We start from the raw sequence: 22,826 nt of genomic DNA on the forward strand, positions 1-22,826 counted from the left end.
AAATCAAAGGTTATTGCATCTGTGTGGTTCCCTTGATCAGCCAAACATGAACTCTCATAAAATCAGCAGTATTTGAGAAGATGTGTTTTCCATAAACCATGTTGCTGACTGGCATTAATTATATTCCTATGCTATTTTTTAATTACTCCAATACCAGCTTTTCCATTGTTTCCTAACCTTCCCAAATATATTTTTTTAAAAATGTTCCCTTCATATTTTTAATTGTTTACATTTATATCCAGAAGTGTCCTGTGTTTGTCTTTTTTTTTTTTTTTCGTCTTGGTTTTGGTTCTGCTGCTCTTTGATTCCATAATCGTTCAGAATGAGATTTGTGATTGATTGTTCAGTTCGTAACTCTAAGGTTCAACAGTAGATGTGGTGCCTGTTGTGTCTCATATTAACATTATGTCTCCATCCAGGCATTTGTCCTGTGACCATCATCCTAGACCCTAGGCACATAAAGGAAGTCAAGGGGATGCATGGTATATGGAGGATTTCTCCCCGGCTCCATGTCAGATTCTAACACAACTGAATTCACCAACCCCTCCACATTCATCCTTCTGGACACTGCACATGTCTGGATCTCGATCCCCTTCTGCACCATGTATGTCATAGCCATTTTGGGGAACTTCACCATCCTGTTCATTGTGAAGATGGAACTGAGCCTCCATGGGCCCATGTACTATTTCCTCTGCATGCTGGCTGTCACCGACCTGGTCCTGTCCACGTCTACCCTGCCCAAAATGTTGGCAATCTTCTGGTTCAATTCCAAGGAGATCAATTTCAGTGCCTGCCTCACCCAGATGTACTTCATTCACTGCTTTGTAGTGATGGAGTCTGGGATCTTTGTGGCCATGGCTTTGGATCGCTATGTGGCCGTCTGCCATCCCCTGAGGCATTCCACCATCCTGACAAACCCCGTGGTGGCCAAGATTGGCCTGGCCATAGTGCTGCGTGGCAGCATGCTCGTACTTCCCTATCCCTTCCTGGCGAGGCAATGGCCATATTGCAGAACCAACATCATTCCCCACTCGTACTGTGAGCACATAGCCGTGGTAAAGCTGGCCTGCACTGACAACCGCATCAGTAGTTACTATGGCCTCTTCGTGGCATTTTTGATGACCTGTCTAGATGTATTTTGTATCACCATGTCCTATACCCAGATCCTCAGGGCCATCTTCAGCCTCCCCACCAAGGACACCCGGCTGAAGACTTTTGGGACCTGCAGCTCCCACCTCTGTGTCATCTTAATCTTTTACATCCCATCTCTCTTCTCCTTCCTAATGCACCAGTTTGGGCACAATTTGGCCCTGCATTTCCACATTATCATTGCCAATCTGTACCTCCTCGTGCCCCCCATGCTAAACCCCATCATCTATGGGGTGAGCACCAAACAGATTCGGGACAGGCTTCTCCAGCTCTTTACTCATAAACAGACTTAAAGATTTTTCTCCTTGTGCTTTGACTCTCAGACTGAGCTCCACTGACTGGTGACATGGTGCCAGACTCTCTTCCCTGCATCACTGACTGGACAGTCAAAGAGACATTAAATCCTTTCCTGAGCTTACTGTGCTCTGTCAGCATGACAAACTGAGGAATTTGTCTATGTGCAACTCATAGGGTTTCTACCTTATAACTGCTGGTAAGTGGAATATTGAGACCCCGCCTCCTAACCTGCCTCTTCCACCAAGGTCTCCCCCTGCCCCACCTCCTCCCTCAGTGCCCCTTCATCTGAGCCACCTAGTCCATCAGTAGCCTAGGGATCCACTCCTCTCCTCCCCTATCACTCTGGATCATCTCCACCTCCCTCCCCACCCAGGCTTGGCTCCCTCTGCTCCGGGTCTGAGACAGGCACTCCTGCAGCCAGACAAGGAGCCTTTCTGCAGTTAGGAGACAGCCCAGGATGATCGGGTGGCATGAGTTAATGACCCAAGGCCTCCCTCACAGTGCAGTAACTGGACCCTACCAGATCCCCTTTTTGACCAGACTTTCTGGTTCAAAACTGGGTACATGGCAACCCTAAATGACACCCAGACACAGAAGCCAAAAACCTGACTGTCTGCGTTAAACCCAGATGGGTGGAAACTATGTTAACTCATGTTTGATTGAATGAACCCTCTGTATCCTTGTGTCTTTGGGCTTTTCCCATACTCTTCACTCAAACAACTTGTGGAAAGGGGCAGGAGGCTGGGGCGGAGGCATCTGTCTGTAAATAGGTTGGTCATTTAAGACTCTCAGCACCTAACCAGATCTCGCCAGGACCGAAGAAGGGAGGAACTGCATTCTAGACAAAAGCCAGTTTTCTCCAGCATCTCTGCAGAGGGGAGGGCATGGAAGGAATGGAACCTCCCCAGAAAAGGGGACAGAGAGAGGAGGGGTTGGTCCAGCCCTTTAAAAACACAAAGACTGGGTGAGCCAGAAGAAGCTCTTTTTGCTATTCTCTGGGATGTGTCTGGATATGCTTTTGATCACCGTGTCCTATATCCAGATCCTCAGGGCCATCTTCAGCCACCCCACAAAGGACTCCCGGGTCAAGACTTTTGGGACTTGCATGTCTCATCTGTGTGTCCCATCTTTTATGTCCCAGCTCTCTTCTCTTTCCTCACGGAGTGGTTTGGCCGCAATGTGCCCCTGCATTTCCACATTCTCATGGCCAACGTGTACCTCCTGGTGCCCCCCATGCTAAACCCCATCATCTATGGGGTGAGGACCAAACAGATCCATGACAGGCTGCTCTGTCTCTTTACTCATAGAGGGACCTAAAGTTTTCTCCTGGTGCTCTCGCTTTCAGACAGAGCTCCATACTGAACTGGCTGGTGATATGGTGCCAGACCCTCTGCCCTGAATCACTTACTGGATAAAGAGACATGAAATCCTTTCCTGACCTGAGTGTACTGTATTAGTGTGACAAACTGGGGAATCAGTCTGTTTACAACTCATGAACTCATAGGGTTGCCGTCTTTGTAATTGCTGGTAACTGGACCCAAATCTCCTGTAAAAATAGAAGAACCCAGAAGGTGCTGTTATTGCAATTCCACTGGCCACCTGGGGAATGAATGCCCTGTGCTGGGAGGAAGCAGGTAGCCCATGGGAATGCTGCGACCCTGAGCACAGAAGCCCCTCAGGCACCTGTCACTTATACTGGGTAGTAAAATCAGCGTTATTGGCAGGAAACACCTTGGGTGGGAAGATACCGTGATTTGTGTGGTTAGGCAGAGTATAGTGCAAGAAGGTGACACGCTGCCAGCACAGATTTCACAGCTTTTATTAGTAGGAGGTTACAAAACCCTGTACCGTTGGCTAAAGTGCACATAGAAACCGAGGGTTTGTAAGGTGTATTATTAGCGGGCGTAGTAGATAATAATTCTATTGATATGCTAATTGGCAATTATTTCTTCCATGTAGCTCCGGCTGTTAATGGTAAAGGCCCAGAAACTACTGAGGGAATGGGAGAAATTCTTCTTTAGTCCTCCGCAGCAGTGAGAAACTGCATATTTCTCAGGGCAGGGGCGGCTTAGGCTGGCTCCTGCCCTGCCGCTGAAGGCGGTGTTTCCTCAGAAAGGGAAGAGAGCATATTGCCTTTCATTGAGACGGCTGTTTCAGATGTTAGCTGCAAGCCTGTCACAGATGAACCAGGGACTCTTTCCACTCTCGGGATCATAGGGAGGTGTGTCCCAGAGGGGAGCCCAAAGATGGTGATTGAATCCTAGAAACCTCTGGGAGGTGGATGAGGGTTCCTTTAACTCTGTAGCTGGATGCAACCGCACCGCAGGAAGGGAACGAGATGGAGAACCAGCTGGTGAGATAACTGTCCAGGCTGCATTGGTAATTTTCACTCCATGCATTTAAAGAAGTGGGTTTTTTTATCCACAAGAGCTTATGCCTAAATAAATCTCTTAGTCTTTAAGGTGCCACCGGACTCCTCATTGTTTTTGTTAATACAGTGTGTTGTTTGAAATGGAAAAAGGAAATCTGCTCATGAACTGGGGCTGGTGCAATGTTCTCTCCACATTGAGAGAGGGGTGGACTGGGTAATAAAATTACACTGGTCAGGCTCTTGACCAGGCCAAGAAGGTAGAAGTCCTAGGCTTGGCAGCTGGGGGGAAGTAGCTGGAGCCTCTGTATTGGTGGTTCATGAGTGGCTAGTGAAAGCATTCATGTAACTGCAGCTACCCAGTATGGCCATTCAGCTGTTCTTATATAGATCCCAAATGTCTCTGCCCCTTGCTGTAATTCTCTAGACCCCACTCCCTCCCCCAGAGCTCAGATAGAAACCAGGAGTCTTGACAGGCGCTCGCTCTCTCTCTCTCTCTGCAAAGTAGGTAACAAAGTAAGAATATAAATTAAAAATTTTAACCTAACCAGCCACTGTCAGAGACAGGATCCTGGGCCAGGTGCACATCCATGTATGTTTAGGAACCCAAAGCGTCCTGACTTTCACAGCTGCTCAGCATCCACAAGGCCTTCCTGGGCCACTTGTTACATTTTCCATATGGACATAGGGGTTAACAAATAAACAAGAGATGGAAACTACCTATAGCATTTGCTCAGAACCAGCCCCTGTAATTATGTTCACTTGCAGTATATGATTCAGCCACTAGGTGTCGCTGTGCGCTGTACAACACTCCAGCGAGGGGGTGACCCTGGTAGGGCTTGCACAGGAACAGAGCCACTGAAGAGCTTCCACCCCACAGCCTGGCGGGAGGGGGCAGGGGGCAGCAGAGGAGGCTGGCTGCTCCCCAGCGCAGAACTAGGAATCGGGCGGTGTGGGGGCGGATAGTTTCCTACTCCGGGCACACTCCCATCCCTCCTCCCGCACCTGGCGGATCTCAGCAAGGCGAAGTACCGGATGGTTATCAAGGAGAGGAGGCTGCCCACATTTCTGAGAGGGGTTAGATGGTGGGTTCAGGGTCAGGGCCCCGCACGGTGGTGGTGGCGGTGGCAGGTTCGGGTCCTCGCTGCTGCCCGGCCCCGCACGGTGGCAGGTGCGGGGTCCACGTCCCCGCTGATGCCCGGCCCGGCGCAGCCGCAGTGGTGTAGTCCCGCTGCCCAGCCCACACCCCGGATTCCAGTGCTGGCCCCGCTCTGGACGGGGGCGCTGGGCATCGGGGACTGTGGGCGATTTCAGGGCGCGGGGCGCTGTGGTTCTCAGCCTGCAGCCCAGCACCTGTCCCAGGCCCGGCCCTGAGTCCAGTTGGAAAACAAAAGGAAAGGTATTGAAGGAAGAGAGTTAAATGGCCACGTACAAAACACAGTCAGAAAATGTCACCTAGGGCCAAGGCCTGTGAATAGTCCCCTTTCCTCGCTGATCACAGGGCTTCACTCCAAAGGTCAGTCTCTTGCAGTGTTTGCTGGCACCAGGGAGCCGGGACCCAAACTTTCCCTAGCTACCTCCTCAGTGAACGGGAGCAGAATGTCTCCCTCCACCCCAGGACAGACTGAATCAGTCTTTTGTCTTTGTTCACAGACGGGGCAGCCTCTGTCTGCGGTAACATGCCTTTCTCCCGCCACGTGGCTTCGATGATTATAGCTTGTTTGTGATGGTTTCCACCGGGCTCTCGCCACGTGACTCGCTTTCACTTCAAGGCCATGGGGCCACGATTCTCAACATAGTTACACTAGCCCTGAACTATCGGCCCCGCACACATCTCATAGGGATGTAAGTTAGTTACCAGCTTTCAGCCATGACCTCGCATGCTGCCCTTTATGGAGAAACACCAGCGAAGGGTTATATTAGGTGCAGTGATGTTGTCAGCTCTGAGACAGGAGTTGCTTTGGTCTCCTTCCCCTGGTGAACCTAGTTTAAAGGCCTCCCCCAGTGGAGACAGACTGGGAGGGAGAAGTGGTGTCCGGGCAGGAGATGACATTCTCAGTGGTGCTCTGCAGAGACCGTCCCAGGACAGGAGTCAGCATGGGGTTGGTGATGGGCTCCTGATCTCCCCACTGGGAATTGGATGGCTGGCCGGGCTGGCATTTGGGCGATGCATGTGAAATATTAGCATAGAATCATAGAATCTCAGGGTTGGAAGGGACCCCTGAAGGTCATCTAGTCCAACCCCCTGCTCGAAGCAGGACCAATTCCCAGTTAAATCATCCCAGCCAGGGCTTTGTCAAGCCTGACCTTAAAAACCTCTAAGGAAGGAGATTCTACCACCTCCCTAGGTAACGCATTCCAGTGTTTCACCACCCTCTTAGTGAAAAAGTTTTTCCTAATATCCAATCTAAACCTCCCCCACTGCAACTTGAGACCATTACTCCTCGTTCTGTCATCTGCTACCATTGAGAACAGTCTAGAGCCATCCTCTTTGGAACCCCCTTTCAGGGAGTTGAAAGCAGCTGTCAAATCCCCCCTCATTCTTCTCTTCTGCAGACTAAACAATCCCAGTTCCCTCAGCCTCTCCTCATAAGTCATGTGTTCCAGTCCCCTAATCATTTTTGTTGCCCTTCGCTGGACTCTCTCCAATTTTTCCACATCCTTCTTGTAGTGTGGGGCCCAAAACTGGACACAGTACTCCAGATGAGGCCTCACCAATGTCGAAGAGAGGGGAACGATCACATCCCTCGATCTGCTGGCTATGCCCCTACTTATACATCCCAAAATGCCATTGGCCTTCTTGGCAACAAGGGCACACTGCTGACTCATATCCAGCTTCTCGTCCACTGTCACCCCTAGGTCCTTTTCTGCAGAACTGCTGCCTAGCCATTCGGTCCCTAGTCGGTAGCGGTGCATTGGGTTCTTCCGTCCTAAGTGCAGGACCCTGCATTTATCCTTGTTGAACCTCATCAGATTTCTTTTGGTCCAACCCTCCAATTTATCTAGGTCCCTCTGTATCCTGTCCCTACCTGCCACCGTATCTACCTCTCCTCCTAGTTTAGTATCATCCGCAAATTTGCTGAGAGTGCAATCCTCCAGATCATTTATGAAGATATTGAACAAAACTGGCCCCAGGACCGACCCTTGGGGCACTCCACTTGATACCGGATGCCAACTAGACATGGAGCCATTGATCACTACCCGTTGAGCCCGCTGCTCCTCCTGCTGCTGACTCTCAATGGCATTACTCTGGAGACCCTGAGCAGCAGCAAAGCCCATATGATGGGCATATAACACCCCGTCCCCAGCCGCTTCAGCCAATGATGGGTTAACGGGAGCCTGAGTGAGCAGTTAGCCTGCCTGGCTGCTCTGGAAGAGGTGTCAGGCTCAGGTCAGTAACCACCCCGGTTGGGGAGGAGCTGGGTGGGTCCATGCTGGTCGTCTTCACAGTAGGTGGAACCCCTCTTCTAGGTGGAGAGGTGGAAGAAGGACCCACACATGTGGGACAGGAGAGGAACCAGCTGCAGGAGGGTCATAGGGAGGGACAGGACTTGAGAGCCATGGCACGTACTGATGGTCTGGCAGAGGACAAAGGGGAAGCAGAGGAGATGCTGAGAGCTGGTGGGATCTCTCCTTTGGAAGTCACTGGGTGAAGAGCCTGGTGCTGAAGTAAGACCCCAGGTGGAGCAGGAGACTTTCTGGTCTGTTATCTGGGTTTTAATCCTGGGGAAGGACATGAAGGACAATAATGTCCTGGGTGGGGTGGGGCTCCAGAGAGATCCAGCTGGAGAGCCAAGTACTGCATTACAGGGGATGGACAACACTGCCTCATGGGGATGCTCTGGTATGGGAGGAACACAGCCTGCTTCCCGGCTGCTCTGTGCTGCTGGGCACCACAGAGCAATGGGAGCGCATTGGGGAATGAATCTTTACTATTGTAGGGTGTAGGAGCTCCAGGCAGGCCCCTGGACCCCACTGTGCTAGGCGCTGTACAGACCCACAAACCCTGCCCCAAGGGGCTGAGTTTAACTGAGCTCAAATCATCTGAAAGCACATGCAATGAACTGTACAATGTTCTCCTTTCTCAGTCCCTTGGTCCCCAGCACGGTAGCCACACAAATTATTTACTAAGGGCTGGACTGTGGCCAACAATGATGCAGCGTGCAGTGGGGAGGTAGGGAATATGGACCCCCCCCACACACACACACACATACAATCCATGGCCTGAAGCCCCTGGGAGCAGTTCTCCAGAAAGGGGGCGTGGAGACATTGGAAGCAGACTGACCCAAGGCTCATCCCCCTCACCATGCCAGTAAGTGGATCTGGCAGGCCAAGGGATCAGGGGTCTCTGGGACCTCGCTCAAAGTCTCTGGGTGCACCCAGAGAATTCCTCGCTAGCTAGACTGGGCTTGAAATACTCGAGGCCCTGGTCCCAGGGGCAAAAGGGGACTCGAGGGGCGAGGCAGCAGCCAACTCTGACCTCTGGGCCTAACACTTAGAATCACTTAAAATCCCCCTTTCTGTAGTTAATAGACTTATTTTTATGCTTTGCCTTTACCAGTCAGTTTGTCTAAAGTGCTTGCGGGATAGGAGGGAAGGGATAGCCTACAGAGGGACCTAGAGAAATTAGAGGATTGGGCCAAAAAAAATCTGATGAGGTTCAATAAGGACAAGTGCAGAGTCCTGCACTTAGGACGGAAGAACCCAATGCATCGCTACAGACTAGGGACCGAATGGCTCGGCAGCAGTTCTGCAGAAAAGGACCTAGGGGTTACAGTGGACGAGAAGGTGGATAAAAGTTAACAGTGTGCCCTTGTTGTCAAGAAGGCTAACAGCATTTTGGGTTGTATAAGTACGAGCATTGCCAGCAGATTGAGGGATGTGATCATTCATAGAATCATAGAATATCAGGTGTGAAGGTTCCTTCCCCACTCTGAACTCTAGATGTGGGGACCTGCATGAAAGACCCCCTAAGCTTATTTTTACCAGCTTAGGTTAAAAACTTGCCCAAGGTACAAACTTTGCCTTGTCCTTGAACCGTATGGTGCCACCACCAAGCTTTTTAAACAAAGAAAAGGGAAAGAGCCCACTTGGAGACGTCTTCCCCCAAAATATCCCCCCAAGCCCTACACCCCCTTTCCTGGGGAAGGCTTGATAAGAATCATCACCAATTGGTACAGGTGAACACAGACCCAAACCCTTGGATCTTAAGAACAAAGAAAAATCTATCAGATTCTTCAAAGAAGAATTTTAATTAAAGAAAAGGTAAAAGAATCACCTCTGTAAAATCAGGATGGTAAATACCTTATAAAATAATGAGATTCAAAACATAGAGAATCCCTCTAGGCAAAATGTTAGGTTACAAAAAGACAAAAAACAGCAATATACATTCCATCCAGCACAGCTTATTTTACCTTTAAACCATTAAACATTAAAGGAAATCTAACGCATTTCTAGCTAGATTACTTACTAACTTTACAGGAGTTGTAAGGCTGCATTCCTGATCTGTTCCCAGCAAAAGTATCACACAGACAGACAAACCCTTTGTTCACCCCCTTCCTCCAGATTTGAAAGTTTCTTGTCTCCTCATTGGTCATTTGGGGTCAGGTGCCAGCAAGGTCACCTTAGCTTCTTAACCCTTTACAGGTGAAAGGGTTTTGCTTCTGGCCAGGAGGGACTGTGTAGCACTGCACACAGAAAGGTGGTTACCCTTCCCTTTTTATTATGTCATCAGGGTTGGAAGAGATCTCAGGAGGTCATCTAGTCCAACCCTCTGCTCAAAGCAGGACCAATCCCCAACTAAATCATTCCATCCAGGGCTTTTTCAAGCCTGACCTTAAAAACCTCTAAGGAAGAAGATTCCACCACCTCCTTAGGGAACCCATTCCAGTGCTTCACCACCCTCCTAGTGAACTATTGTTTCCTAATATCCAACCTAAGCCTCCCCTACTGCAACTTGAGACCATTACTCCTTGTTCTCTCATCTGGTACCACTGAGAACATTCCCCTCTATTTGGCATTGGTGAGGCCTCATCTGGAGTACTGTGTCCAGTTTTGGGTCCCACACTACAAGAAGGATGTGGAGAAATTGGAAAGAGTCCAGCAGAGGGCAGCAAAAATGATTAGGGGTCTGGAACACATGATTTATGAGGAGAGGCTGAGGGAACTGGGATTGTTTAGTCTGCGGAAGAAAAGAATGAGGGGGGATTTGATAGCTGCTTTCAACTACCTGAAAGGGGGTTCCAAAGAGGATGGCTCGAGACTGTTCTCAATGGTAGCAGATGACAGAACGAGGAGTAATGGTCTCAAGTTGCCGTGGGGGAGGTCTAGGTTCCCCTCCATGCTGCATAGTTAACTAGGTGGTGAGAGAAGTTTTACTCTCTGCAGAGATACAGGTGTGATGAACACCTGGCTCTCTGAGTCCTGGGCCCCATTTCCATGAGTCTGAGAAGACAATGGCCACTCCAATTGTCCAGTCATTTGTTACCTAGCAACTAACAACCATGGATGCCCCTCCCCCCCGCAGGAGGCCAATCATGTTTGATCAGCTGGAGAACAAAGGACTGAGGAGGGGCCAGGTGGGGGTTGTTAAGTGTGTGCTGCTGGGAGCAGCAGACTCTCCTGAACTGGGACTGAAGAGGGGTCAGAGGGCTCTGGGCTGACCAAAATGGATCACGCTGTAGCTTTCTGTTCTCTCTGCTCCCGCCAAGGGCTTTCTACCCTGTGTTCCAGGCACCGAATAAACCCGACTGCTGTTCTCAGTGCTGGCTGAACGTCACTGCAGAGCCTGAAGTGGGGAGTGCATTGCTTCCTTCGGGTGTTCGAGTCTCTCTCAGGTGTCCAACCCAGGTGGACTGGCTGAGGGGAGCTCACGGTGGAAAGCGGGGGGCTGAAGGCTCCGAGGTTCAGTCCCAGGAGGCAGTGAAGCCAGGTGGCTGACCATAGTGGGATAATGTGACCTTAAGGGGGCTGCCACACTGTTCCAGGGGCTGTTCCGGAGCTGTTCAAGAGCACCAGACCTGTGGATCCATGACAGCATGAAGCTGCTTTATTGATGTCCTCACTGAGTCATTGACTGATTGGCCCTCTCAGCCTTGGAGCAGGAAAGGCTCAAGCTGGGGGATTTTGCTTTCAGGTCCTCAGAGGCCAGTTCTCAGGGGGAACCCTGCATGCAGGCCTGGAACTCACCATCCCCCCATAGCCAGTCCTGCCTTTTCCCTAGCGGGCTCCAGACAGCTCCCAAAATCGCGTCCCCCCACTCCTGAGCTCCCAGGGGAGGGCATCTCACTCCCTTTGGGTTGCTGAGCAGACTCTGGGTCTGCCTTGTCTTCCCCTCCCTCCCAACTGAATGCACCTCTCTGAGCTACTCACACAGGGAGCCCCAGGGACCTAGGTAAGCTCCGTTGGGGTTACATTTGCTTTGCCCATGGATAGCACCTTCCACCCACAGTTCTGAAATGCTCTATGCACCTTCATGGTGCTACACTCCCGCTGTGATGCGGGAAAGCATGAGAATCTCCTTTTTCATGGCAGAGGAAACCGAGGCACACACAGGGAACTCGTGATTTTTGAGGGGTCTCCATTTGGGGGGCACTACTTGAGATACCTTCAATGGTGATCTTTTCAGAAACGGCTGAGCAGCCACCCTCTGATGAGGAGTCCTGGGGGCGTGTGTGTGTGTGTCAAGTTCTGCAGTCGAAGACAGAGACATCCCACATGATTAGTCACTTTTGAAAATCTTGGCTGGAATAACTTGCCCCCAGTCAGCCAAGGAGAGAGCCCAGCTCTATGCTGCTTTGGGTATTTTGACTTCACAGGGTGTAACGATGCGGCCTCTGGTGAGATACAACTGAGAGTATCAATTCAGGACAAATTGTTTAGAGCAGGGCAGTTACAGCCCAAGGCTGGGTGGCCTTTATTACTAAGGCAAACCAAACCAGCCAAACAGAGAGGACTTCCGTCTCACCACACTGGCAAACCATAAGTCATACAAGCAATTCCCTTATATACTCCAGTTTCCAAGTATCACCACCAGTGTCACTTCTTGTAGGGATGAATGGTTATGGAAACTGTCAAGGTTCCTTCCCCACTCTGAACTCTAGGGTACAGAGGTGGGGACCTGCATGACCCCCCCCAAGCTTATTTTTACCAGCTTAGGTTAACTTCCCCAAGGTACAAACTATTTTACCTTTTGCCCTTGGACTTTATTGCTGCCACCACCAAGCGTGTAACAAAGAGCCTGCCTGAAAACCTCTTTCCTCCCAAAATCCTCCCCAAACCCTGCACCCCCTTTCCTGGGGAAGGCTAGATAAAAATCCTCACCAATTTGCATAAGTGAACACTGACCCAAACCCTTGGATCTTAAGAACAATGAAAAAGCAATCAGATTCTTAAAAGAAGAATTTTAATTGAAGAAAAAGTAAAAGAATCACCTCTGTAAAAGCAGGATGGTAAATACTTTACAGGGTAATCAGATTCAAAACAGAGAGAAACCCTCTGGGCAAAAAGTCAAAAAGACACAAACACAGGAATATCCATTCCATTCAGCACAGCTTATTTTCTCAGCCATTTAAAGGAATCAGTATCTAACGCATCTCTAGCTAGATTACTTACTAAGTTCTAAGACTCCATTCCTGTTCTGTCCCCGACAAAAGCATCACACAGACAGAGAGAACCTTTTCTTCTTCCCCCCCTCTAGCTTTGAAAGTATCTTGTCTCCTCATTGGTCATTTTGGTCAGGTGCCAGTGAGGTTATCCTAGCTTCTTAATCCTTTACAGGTGAAAGGGTTTTTCCTCTGGCCAGAAGGGATTTAAAGGTGTTTACCCTTCCCTTTATATTTATGATAAAAACCAATACTCCAGGAAAAGAAAAAGGTTCTCCCGATCTCAAAGGACCAAGCCCCAGACCCAGGTCACTATACAAGTCAGATCTTACTGACAAATCACACTGTTGACAATCCTTTAGAATCTAAAATCCAAAGGTTTATTCATAAAACGAAAGAAATATAGATGAGGGCTAGAATTGGTTAAATGGAATCAATGACACACCGTAATGGCAAAGTTCTTGGTTCAGGCTTGTAGCAGTGATCAAATAAACAGCAGGTTCAAATCAAGTCTCTGGAGTACATCCACAGCTAGGTGGGTCATTCAGTCCTTAGTTCAGAGCTTCAGTTTGTAGCAAAGTCCCTCCAGAAGGAACACGCCGGACTGAAGACCATACAGAGATGATGATGCTGCCTTTTATTGTCCTTTTGCCATGTGGCCTGTGCTTTCTTTGTCCCAACCGCAAGCCACCCAGCACGTGGCATGGAAAAATCGTAGAGTTCTGTCCATAGGCAGGTCCCTGCATGCCTTGCTGAGTCCCAAGGTGTAGCTGCCTTTTTTCAATGGGTTGCCATTGATCATGACACAGAAATAAACTCACTGCATCTAACACAAAGCAGAGGAGCAATGCCAGTTCATGGCCAGAGCAATGTGCTGGGGGCCAGAACTCCTGGTTCCTACTCTCAGCTCTGGCACTGACTCATTGTGTTCTCTTGGGTAAATCACTTTACCCCTGCATGGCTCAGTCCATCCATGGCATGGGGATAATGCTGCCTAGCAGGCTAGCTAAAGAGCTTCTAGATGTAGTGATCAAAAGCATCATGCAGAGCGTACGTTAGACTGAGCTTCAGCCCCTGGGCAATGGGTGCCCTGTCGTTCCAGATAGGGTGCCGTGTGCATGTGTAAATACCCGGCTAATGGCAGGTGTGCCATTTATCCTCCTCCCTGTGAGCTCCCGCGGCCACCCCGGCCTCCGGCCAGCATCCCGCCTTCCCAGCTGACACAGGGGACTATCCTTCTGCCTCTCTCAGCTGTTCTCCTTATAGCTTCACACCTGATCCCTTGTCCTGCCCCCGAGGCCTGGCTCAGGGCGAAGGGCTCCCAGTCCTTACCCTGCCAGCTAGAGGCCCCCAGCCAGGAGGAACAAGGGGGAGCTGAAAGCTAAAGAGATAAGCCACACAATGGTCTCTTCCCTCGGGACTTTGGAGCTGAGCTTTAGGGCCCTCAAGCTGCATGATGCACAGTCTCGCCCGCCTGCTTCAGTTGCTTTTATGCGTCTTCCTGTCTTCCCTCTCCACTCCTGATTGTCCTGTCAGCCCCAGTACTGCATCCACTGCAGGCTACTTGTCAGGCAGAAGCAGCTCCCATCCCAGACCTGGAGCAGAGGGGGACCTGCTGAAGGTGGGCCATGGTACAGAGGTGGAGATGATGCAGTGAGTGGCTGGGGCTGGGGAGAAGAGCACTGAGCATCAAGGGTAGGTCTTTGGAGGAAGAGGCAGAACAGTGGCAGGGCCTTGGTGGAAGAAGTGGAAAAGGGGCAGGGCCTTGAGGGAATAGGCGGGGCAGGGCGCAGAGCCTCAGGGGTCCAGTTAAAAGCAATTAGAAATATGGGAACCCTACGAGTTAATGAGTGGTACACAGACCGATTCCCCAGTCTCTCATGCTCACACAGCACACTAAGGCCAGGAAAAGATTCAATGTTATTCTGACTGTCCAGTCAGTGATTCAGGGAAGAGGGCCCAGCACCATATCACCAGCCAGCTCTGCATGCAGATGGTCTGAGAGCCAGAGTACCAGGGAAAAATTTAGATGTCTTTATGAATAAAGAGCTGGAGCAGCCTGTCCCGGATCTGTTTGGTCCTCACCCCGTAGATGATGGGGTTTAGCACGGGGGGCACCAGGAGATTCAAGTTGCCAATGAGAACACGGAAATGCAGGGCCACATTCTGGCCAGACCGGTACGCGAGGGAGGAAAAGACAGCTGGGATGTAAAAGACTAAGATGGAACAGAGATGGGAACTGCAGGTCCCCAAAGTCTTGAGCCGGGCATCCTTTGTGGGGAGGCTGAAGATGGCCCTGAGGATCTGGGTATAGGACAATGTAACTAAAAACATATCCAGACCCTTCACACAGAATAGCACAAAGAGGCCGTAGTAACTACTGATGCGGATATCAGCGCAAGCCAACTTCACCACGGCTATATGTGTGCAGTAGGTATCGGGGATGATGTTGGTTTCGCAATATGGCCACTGCCTCGCCAGCAAGGCACAGGGCAGTATGATCATGCCACCACGCAGCACCACAGCCAGGCCAATCTTGGCCACCACGGGGTTTGTCAAGATGGTGGAATGTCTCAGGGGATCACAGATGGCCACGTAGCGATCAAAAGCCATGGCCACGAGAATCCCAGACTCCGTCACTGAGAAGCCGTGAATGAAGTACATCTGGGTGAGGCAGGCACTGAAATTGATCTCCCTGGAATTGAACCAGAAGATGGTCAGCATTTTGGGCAGCATGGATGTAGACAGGACCAGGTTGCTGACTGCCAGCATGCAGAGGAAATGGTACATGGGGGCACGGAGGCTCAGTTCCCTCTTCACAACAAATAGAATGGTGAAGTTCCCCAAGGTGGCTATGGCATACATGGCACAGAAGGGGATGGAGAGCCAGGCATGAGCCCATTCCAGGCCAGGAATGCCCAGAAGGATGAAGGTGGAGGGGTTGGTGAAGTCGGTTGTGTTGGAATCTGACATGGAGTAGGAGAAAGTATCCAAATCTGATGCAGAACGGTGTCTCCTGCATGTACTGTACGTTCCTCTGACTTCCTGTATGTGCCCAGACTCTAGGGTGATGGTCGCAGTACAAATGCCTGGATGGAGAGACAATGTTAATATGAGACACTACATGCGCTACTGGGGGCTGTTATGAAGGGCAAAGTAGATTGGTTACTCCTCACACATTGAAAAAATGACATTTTCAGTATTCAGATAAATGAATTAAGAACAAGTGACCCTACTAATGCCAATTCCATATTTTATGGTGCTCCATGCGAAAATAATTCCCCTATGACATGGTCTGGGAAACCTTAATAGGCACCAGCAAGAAACACAAGTGTGGATACTGGTTATCCATCATTATTCCTTAAAGCAATGACACCCAGACTAGAAAGTCCATGCTGTAGGGAGTTCCCCATTCACTTGGCTGCTCAAAATCTAAGATTGAAAAAGAAACAAAGCTTTGAGGAAACATGTACCAGAGGGAAACATCCCAACTAGAACTCACCTCATGGAAAAGACCTGAGGGTCATTGATAGCAACTCCTTGGAAACAGTTGCTCATTCACAGCAGTGGCCAAAACAAAGACAAGGTTCGGATGCCTAAGGAACGGGATGGAGAATAACCTGCTCTGGACACACGCTCAGTTGTGGACACTCAGTCTCTATAAAGTGTATAGCAGATAGAAAGGGGATTTCTGAGACAGGCTATGAGAATGGGGGAGGCTGCCTTATGCCGACAGACTGAAAAGTCTGGGACTGTTGAGTTTAGAGAAGAGACAAAGAAGGGGGCATATGATTGAGGAGAGGAAAATAAAGAACAAACTGATTACATTCAAATGGACAAACCCAGCACACTTCCCAACCAGTATTATCTATAGACAATGTTTCAAAGGGGCTAATTCCCCAAAGGAGAGGCAAAATATCAATAAAAATGATTGGGAGGGAAAAAATCAAGAAAAAAATTAGAATGAAAATTTGGAGTTCTTGAAGAAGAGTTTATCAGATTGGCAAAAATCCACCATTCCACTGTCAAGAAAGTAGAGTACTTTGGACAAAACCCCAGTTTACTGACCAAGTGAAGACAGCAATTAGGAGGGACGGGATTGGAAGCAATCTATAACAAATGGGGAAGAGGGAAAATAGAGAGCAAATAATACAAATTGGAATGTATGAAAATTGATAAGGGATGCTAAAAACATCATGGAAAAATCCATGCATGGCAGGTTTAAGGATCACAAAAAGGAGGTTATTAAAGTGTATTAAGAACAAAAGAAATCCTAGAAAAGGTTTAGGCTAATTTTTTGAGGGACAAATGAAGTTTGTTAATTTTGCAGAAAAGGTAGATATCTTCAAGATATAGTTGTGTTCTGCATTTGGAAAGAAGCAGAATGAGAAACATATATCACCTAAGATGAGTACCGTACCCTGCACCTTTTTTCATACAGGCATACTACACCTATTCCAATTAGTGTTCCAGACTTCCCAGTGTAGTGGGCCTGAGAAGACTGGGTGCAGGTTGTCTAGTACACTGGGGGGGAGGGGGGCTTACTACATTACTTATACATTACTTATAGGTTATAATTAGTGGCTGTTCTCTAGAGGGTTGTGCCCCCCTTGATCGTTTCCATATGCAATGTAACACACATATAGTTAACAATACACCAGCTGCTATGATACTCCACAGCAACACCGAGAGTCCTGACCACTGCAGTACGGTCCAACATCCTGGCCACCACCAAAAACGCTGCTTCTCCTCCTTTGATAGGGTTAAAATTTTGTCAGCACCATCCTGTAGTGAGTATTGTAAGTGTGTCCAACTGTTGGCACTTGCAGCAAGTTGCTCTTGTAATCTTTGTGTACTTTTGTCCATATTGTGTGTCCATTGAATATCCACAGTGAAATTTGGTATTGTCCAAACCAATTCAACTACTTGGTACGGTATGGGGTAGTAGGTGCTGGTTCGATTGTTTACAATGATTAAGTCCACTGATCCATTGGTGCACCATAGTCCAAGTGGCAGTGTATAGAAGTTTATAATTTGGTCATACACTGGAAAGATTTTGTCTCCTAGTGTTATATTGCAGGATTGCATACATTCCCAACAGAATACACCGTACCCCATATACATTACCCCTAAATGCCCCCCCCTTTGCAATAGGCCATTGATCCTGCTCCTCCATAGTCATAGGAGAGGGGCACATCCATATTCCTCCTCTGGATATACAACTGCTTAATGTGATGACAGTCCAATTTACCCCATTCCATCCCCCCACCTATTCCCTAGTGGCTCCCAACGTGCTCCCCCTTCCCTACTTACTCCCATAGAGTTCAAGGGAACCACCTTATTTGCATTTCCTTCCCATGGTATCATAGTAACAATTACACAAGAACTGTCCCCACAGGTCGGAGATGTTATTTTCCAGGTAGATGGGTATGTTTTTGCAATTGTGGATAAATATGGGCTAGCCTCCCAATTTAATACTGAAGGCCATTGTTCTGACCAAGCATCTCTCATAATATTCATTAACATTATTAACTGAGCATTTTGAATACCTACGCACACTTCTCCCCATGTTAGTCTTCTGAAGCCATCCCCTACCCAGGTCACCAGGTCCCCTGCCCAGTGAGTTAGCTGCAAGTTTACCTCGACTGTGTCCTCCACCCTTTGGCAACTGCTGATAGTTGCTGTGCCATTAACTGATTAATTTGTTGTTGAAATTTCACATTTTGGCTTACTAATTGTTTGGTTACCCCCTCGTCCCCCAGATTCCATGTGCCCAGCACAGTGTTCCCCACTTCCCACGATCCCCTTTTCCGACGACGATTCCAGGTGTGTCCCCTCACCCACCCATTGAATTGTTGTTTCAGTCCTTTTATGTACATACTACCATTAGGATGGATTCGGTCCACCCACCATGCCTTGGGGCGTCCCATCCCTGGAATAGAGTGAAAGGACATGTCAAAAAGTGCTGGCTGCACCTGCTCCCACAATGGCTCCCAGACATTTGCTCGTCGGGGAATATTCTCGGCTCCGGGCTGTGGCCACTTTAAATTTGGATTCTTCCAACTTGGCATCCATATCACCTGTAGGGTTACAGTCTGTAAAATGGTTAACTCATCGTACACCCAGCGTCCCAAAGGGGATTTTACACCCAAATGTGGGGCCCTATTTTCCCCAGAGGGTTCATTTGCTCCAGGAGACCAGAGGGTTATATTCTTTGGACCCTCCGTAACAAACCACATAGCTGGGTAACTGTGTTTTCCACTATCGTTAATCATGGTAGCACCCAGGGAGTACCATGCGATATTTCCTGATACATTTGATATTCTCCACCTGGTTGGGATTCCCCCATCTAATCCATAAACCATATACCGACACTGCCAAATTCCTGTTGGAGTATTAGTGGTACATCTTTCTATGGGGAGATTCTCATCGTCTTCATTAGCTTTATTACCACAGGTTGCATGTGTAGCCGTCCATGTGTTTCCTCCTTTTGACACTTCACATCGTGGGATCTGAATAGAATTTGTAAATGTGACAATTGTGACTAGCACTAGTAATTGTTCCATCCAGGGCCAGGGAATTTTCATCCTTTTCTCCTTTTTGAATTAACCTGTAATACATACATAACAAAATTTACATGTCCCCTTTCCCAATCCCCTGTTTGTACCTTTTTAATTGGTGCAGTGAACCCTCTCCCGTCCTCCATTCTCTGTACCCAGTAATAGCATACTGGGCCCTAATTGGTCAAGGACAAGATAGGGACCCTTCCATTTAGGAGCTGGGAATGGATGGTGTTGACCTGGAATCTTGTACATCACTAGATCTCCCACCATGGGTAGATTACGCTCCACAGGCAGGTCGTACCATGCTTTGACTCTTGCTGCTCCTTGCTCGTCTCGCCAGGCCACCGCCTGCTGTACTTGTTTTACATGGTCGATTAGAGTTAAAATCCATTCTTGTGTTAAGCCGTGAGTTGTGACTTCCCCAGGTACTGGGGTAAGTAGATTTTCCCACCGTTCCATAGGCCTTCCCATGAGAGCTTCATATGGAGAAAATCCTGTGCCCTTTGATTCTCAGGCCCTTATTCTCATTAAGACAAAGGGCAGAAACTGTGACCAGTTTTTTCCTCCCATTTCCACTCCCTTTCTTAGCTCACTTTTAATGTTGCGGTTCATGCGTTCCCCCTGCCCCGCAGCCTGGGGGTGATCAGCAATATGGAACAACTGTGTGATTCCAGTGAGGGCCGATAGCTCCCCTAACAGATCTGACCGAAAAGCAGCTCCTTGGTCTGAGTCAATCACCTTTGGGACCCCCCAGCGAGTGAATACCTCATTTACCAGTATTGCAGCAGTTACCCGGGCAGTTTGATACTTTGTGGGGAAAGCTTCCACCCATCTGCTGAAAGCATCCACCACCACCAACATGAATCGGTTTTTCCTGTGATCTGGTGGTAGGGGTCCTGTGTAATCAATCTGTATCCTTTCCCATGGTCCCCTTGGGGCTTGTCTCATTAATTCTCCCCTTAGCACCTTGTGAGGTGGGCTGTGCCTGGCACAGTCCAAACAACGTTCCAGATGTGATTTTAAATCAGCTGCCATTCCTGGCCACCAGCACAACCTTTTTAAAGTTCCCAGGGCCTCCTCAAACCCGGGGTGCCCCCCTGCCAAGCTCCCATGCACCCAGCTTAAGAAAGCCGTCCGACTTCCCTGAGGGCACAACATGACCGGTCCCTCAGTTGTTAAGACGCACCAAATCCCTTCCATTAGTTCCACCTTTGGCACATGCCTGGCCCCAAGTTTCATGATGCCTTCCAGTCCTGGGTCAGATTCCTGCAACTCTCGAATTCGCCCTCCCCGATCTGTATCCACCCCGCTTCTTGTTAACACTGTGACAGGCACACTCTCTTCTGGCTCCCAGGGCCATGGGGGTGCCTCTGTTGCAGCCCGCTTGGCCTCTACATCGGCCAGATTATTCCCTTTGCTTAGGGGTCCTGTTTTCTTGTTTTTCCTTCACCTTTCCTTCACCTTTCCTTCACTGTTTTTCCTTCACCTTTACCACACTGATCCGTGTAAAACAGTGACTCAGCTCCTCCACTCGCTTCCACCAGGTAGCATGCTTGATTGTGGAGCCGTCTGTCGCCCTGAAATGATTATCCGCCCACCATCTCAGCATTAATGTGGCCCCACGAAATACATCATCTGAATCTACCACCACCCAACATTCGGGCTCAAATTTGGGATCCACTTCATTTAAAGCTGTTAGCAAGGCTGCCAGTTCTGCCTCCTGAGCTGACTTTGCTTCTAGTGAGAAACCAACGGTGCTGACTGTCTCATTGCCTCTGATTCCCACAACAGCTAAGCCTGCAGTTTTCCGTCCCCCTTGATACCTACAACTTCCATCCAAAAACCATACCAGTGTCCCCTCCTTTACCTGATTGGGGTTAGCCACCCGAAACACCTGATGTTGGGTGTTACCTGGGCTGACTTCACATTGGTGCGGGGTGCCAGCCAGATGTAATCCAGCTACCCAGACTATGGGTTCCTTTAACACCTCTGCTTTAATGTTTTCTGCCTGTAGAGCCAGCAACCATTGGGCAGTACGCTGCCCACTCACTGGTCCCTGTAAGACAGTGTGCATATGTAACAGCCGCAGGGGTCATGATGAGATCAGATTATTACTTTCTGCATTCCCGGGAGGTACTTGAATTTCCCTGCCCCCCAGTAGGTGCACAAGACCTTTTCACACCATCCCTACTTCAGTTCCACAGCACTCAAAAGTCGAGAGGCAAAGGCCACAGGTCAGTCTTTTGCTCCCTACTCCTGTGTTAATGCACAACCTGGTAGTGTCCGATACCAAAGGGTACAGATGAAAGAATTTCTCCCCATCTGGGGAGGCCAGCACTGGAGCACTGGCCAGGTTTTCCTTTAGCACTCTCACTGCCTCAGAAAGAAGAGGAGTACTTGTGGCACCTTAGAGACTAACCAATTTATTTGACAATGAGCTTTCGTGAGCTGCAGCTCACTTCATCGGATGCATAAAGTGGAAAGTACAGTGAGGAGATTTTATATACACACTTTCCACTTTATGCATCCAATGAAGTGAGCTGTAGCTCACGAAAGCTCATGCTCAAATAAATTGGTTAGTCTCTAAGGTGCCACAAGACCTCCTTTTCTTTTTTCAAATACAGACTAACACGGCTGCTACTCTGATCACTGCCTCAGGACACTCTTCTGACCATTCCCAAGTTGAGGCTCGGGTTAGGTCAAATAGAGGCTGGGCTATTTCTGCATAATTGCCCACAAAATCCCTGCAAAATCCAGTTAGACCCAGAAAACTTTGCAAGCTTTTAACATCCGTAGGCAGTGGCAGGGACTGGATCAGTGGCACCCGTCCCTTATCAATTTCCCTTCCCATCTGAGACACTTCCACTCCTAAGTAGGTCATTCTTGTCTGTCCCAGCTGAGCCTTTTTCCCATTGATCTTCAATCCTGCTCTTGCCAAAGCTTGCAGGACCTGCTCAGTTAGTTTCCTCTCTTCCTCCTCTGTCCCTGACATTAGCAACAGGTCGTCTACATATTGTATGCACCTTGCTGAATCCACCCCCTCCAGAGCCTGTCTCATGTATCTGCGAAAAATTGCAGGGGATTCCCGATATCCCTGGGGTAGGACTGTCCAGGAGAATTGTCTGCCCTCCCATGTGAATGCTGACACAAGGTAGCTAGTGGCAGAGACCAAAACCCATTCGGTATGTCCAAAACAGTGAAAATTCGGAATTGGGGTCCAATACGGGCCAACATTTCAGGGTACGCTGCCACCACTGAGGCTGGCGAATTGGCCAGAGCATTTAGTGCCCTGTAATCCACAGTGAGGCGCCAGGTACCATTTGGCTTCCTCACGGGCCACACAGCAGCATTACAAGGGGATGCAACTGCCCGAATCAGCCCCCTCCTGTTCCAATTCCCCAGTCGTTGCCCCCACCTCTGCCAATGCCTCCCGAGGAATAGGGTACTGTTTCTGTGGGGGAGGGTCCCCTCCCTCCATCAGTACCTCCATGCTGCCCCTCCCACAATCCAGGTTATCCTTCGCCCACACAGGGATGTGTTCCCACCCAGCCGGGGGTGGTGGGAGGGCATGTGCCGCCTTAATGGTCATAGTGGCTATCCCCATGGGAATGGTAAAGCCCTGACCGTCCTGCGTTTGCCCCAGGAAACACACCCAATTGGCTAAATCCAGTACGAGTCCCAGTTTGTGTAAATCTCCTGCCCCCAACAAATTAAGCATATCATTACAACCCCACATAATCTCCCCTTTCCCCCAGATTCCTTTGATTTGTCCCCGCCTCAGGGTTAACTGTGTCTCCCCTCCCGTTGCCCCTACAATTGTCACAGTCCCTTCTGAGGGTCTCCCCT

The 22,826-nt window shown here is 49.2% G+C and overlaps 2 protein-coding genes across 2 annotated transcripts; one reads left to right on the forward strand and one right to left on the reverse strand.

Moving 5' to 3' along the window:
* Nucleotides 1-509: 509 nt before the first annotated feature.
* LOC140914512 (olfactory receptor 52N2-like) lies at nucleotides 510-1,442 on the forward strand. The gene has a single exon (XM_073352537.1). It carries the CDS (start codon nucleotides 510-512, stop codon nucleotides 1,440-1,442), a length of 933 nt encoding a protein of 310 aa, XP_073208638.1.
* A 13,000-nt stretch (nucleotides 1,443-14,442) lies between these two features.
* On the reverse strand, nucleotides 14,443-15,390 carry LOC140914564 (olfactory receptor 52R1-like). The gene has a single exon (XM_073352672.1). It carries the CDS (start codon nucleotides 15,388-15,390, stop codon nucleotides 14,443-14,445), a length of 948 nt encoding a protein of 315 aa, XP_073208773.1.
* Nucleotides 15,391-22,826: the final 7,436 nt, after the last annotated feature.

Source organism: Lepidochelys kempii, chromosome 1 (assembly GCF_965140265.1).
Source record: "Lepidochelys kempii isolate rLepKem1 chromosome 1, rLepKem1.hap2, whole genome shotgun sequence".
NCBI classification, from domain to species: Eukaryota; Metazoa; Chordata; order Testudines; family Cheloniidae; genus Lepidochelys; species Lepidochelys kempii.